The sequence below is a fragment of the Propithecus coquereli genome, unplaced genomic scaffold, assembly GCF_000956105.1.
Source record: "Propithecus coquereli isolate 6110/MARCELLA unplaced genomic scaffold, Pcoq_1.0 Scaffold240, whole genome shotgun sequence".
NCBI lineage: Eukaryota > Metazoa > Chordata > Mammalia > Primates > Indriidae > Propithecus > Propithecus coquereli.
In genome coordinates, this window is record NW_012147953.1 from 567,609 (window position 1) to 569,028 (window position 1,420).

Sequence of the window (1,420 nt, forward strand, 5' to 3'; positions counted from 1 at the left end):
GTAATGGATGAGGCGCCATGGTTGCTGCACCCCAACCCATGTTTACAGATGGGGGCGGGGGTGGTGGGGGTGGGGGCAGTGAAAAATTATGCATGTCAAACATTGGAGGAGGAAAAGCGTATTGTGGTATAATAGGATTATCTTGTCTCTGAGGCGGAAATCCCGAAGCCTCCTGAGATACCGTGTGTTCCAAGTTATAAAACTGCTGAGGTGGAGTCCTACCACGGCAAGATCGAGGATATCTACCCCTGGAAAATCCTCGTGTGAATTCTCTGTTGCGATAGCCTTTGGAATGCTCTGAAGCAGAGCTATGAGCATTCCAATTCTGATGTACTTCAGCAAAATCTTCACCTTTGGGCGGGAGAAAGAAAAGCATAAAAACAAAAATAAGGTCAATATATTAAAAAGCACTGTTTGAAATTTCAATGATGCCTTTTAACTTCCAGTGTATCTTCTGGCAGTTAAAAAAGTATAAGGCTTAAAATGGTCAATTTTAAATGATTTGAAAAGGCAAAACTTAAAGCCAAAGGATCAGGAAAGAAAAGGCATAGTAAGAGAAAACATTTAGACAATAACTGCTCTACTCCAGCCAAATATCACAAAAATAACTGTGGCACCATCCCTACCCACATTCTCAAAGGCTGAGTAGGGAACTTAGACTTCTACCCTTGCCAGGCAGCAATGAAGGACCTGAGCCCAGGGTAGTGTCAAGAGCAGGTTGAGCAGAGCACTAGTAATAAGGCCTCCTGCAATGGCAGTGGACACTACATGGGGAGCCCGCACCTCCACCTCCACTGGCAGCAACACCACTGTACTTCCTCCTCATGCAATGGGGTGATATCAGAGAAGACTAAATGAAATCAGGATTTTCATCACTGCCCAATGGTGAGAAGACCATCATCCTCCATTGGTGAACTCCACGTGGAGAGCAATATCAAGATACTCCTATCCCTACCAGGCACAAGGAAAGACGTGGTGGGGAGGCAGAACTTCTATCCTCTCCCTGCAGAAATGAGGCACTCCTTGGCCTCAGGTATTAATAGGAGCTAAGAAGAAAACCTGGACTTCAATTTACCCCTTTCCTTTCCTTACCAGAGTGGTATTTAACAAAAACAAACCAAACAAAAAAGCTGAAACAGAAGATTTACATAAGATCCACAGCCTTGCAACATAATATCCAATAGATCTAGGTTTCAATCAAAAATCACTCATCATAAAGAGAACCAGGAAGATTTCACCCTAGATGAAAAAGGAAAATCAACAGAGGTCAACACAAAGATGTTAGAAGTAGGAAAAGAAGATTAAAGCACTAATAAAAATGCTTTGACAAGAAATTATGAACATGTTAAAAATATTAAAAATAGAAAGTCTCAGCCAAAAAATAGAAGGTACAAAATAAAGAAAAAAATAGAAATGTTAG

At 41.5% G+C, this 1,420-nt stretch overlaps 1 protein-coding gene across 1 annotated transcript in view; it reads right to left on the minus strand.

The window, feature by feature from the left end:
• Nucleotides 1-1,420, minus strand: part of NAF1 (nuclear assembly factor 1 ribonucleoprotein) — a 121,375-nt gene that overhangs the window by 40,982 nt on the left and 78,973 nt on the right. The window contains exon 3 of the mRNA XM_012646086.1: nt 37-351. Within this exon, the coding sequence (XP_012501540.1) occupies nt 37-351 (315 nt within the window). The remainder of the gene's footprint in view (nt 1-36; nt 352-1,420) is intronic.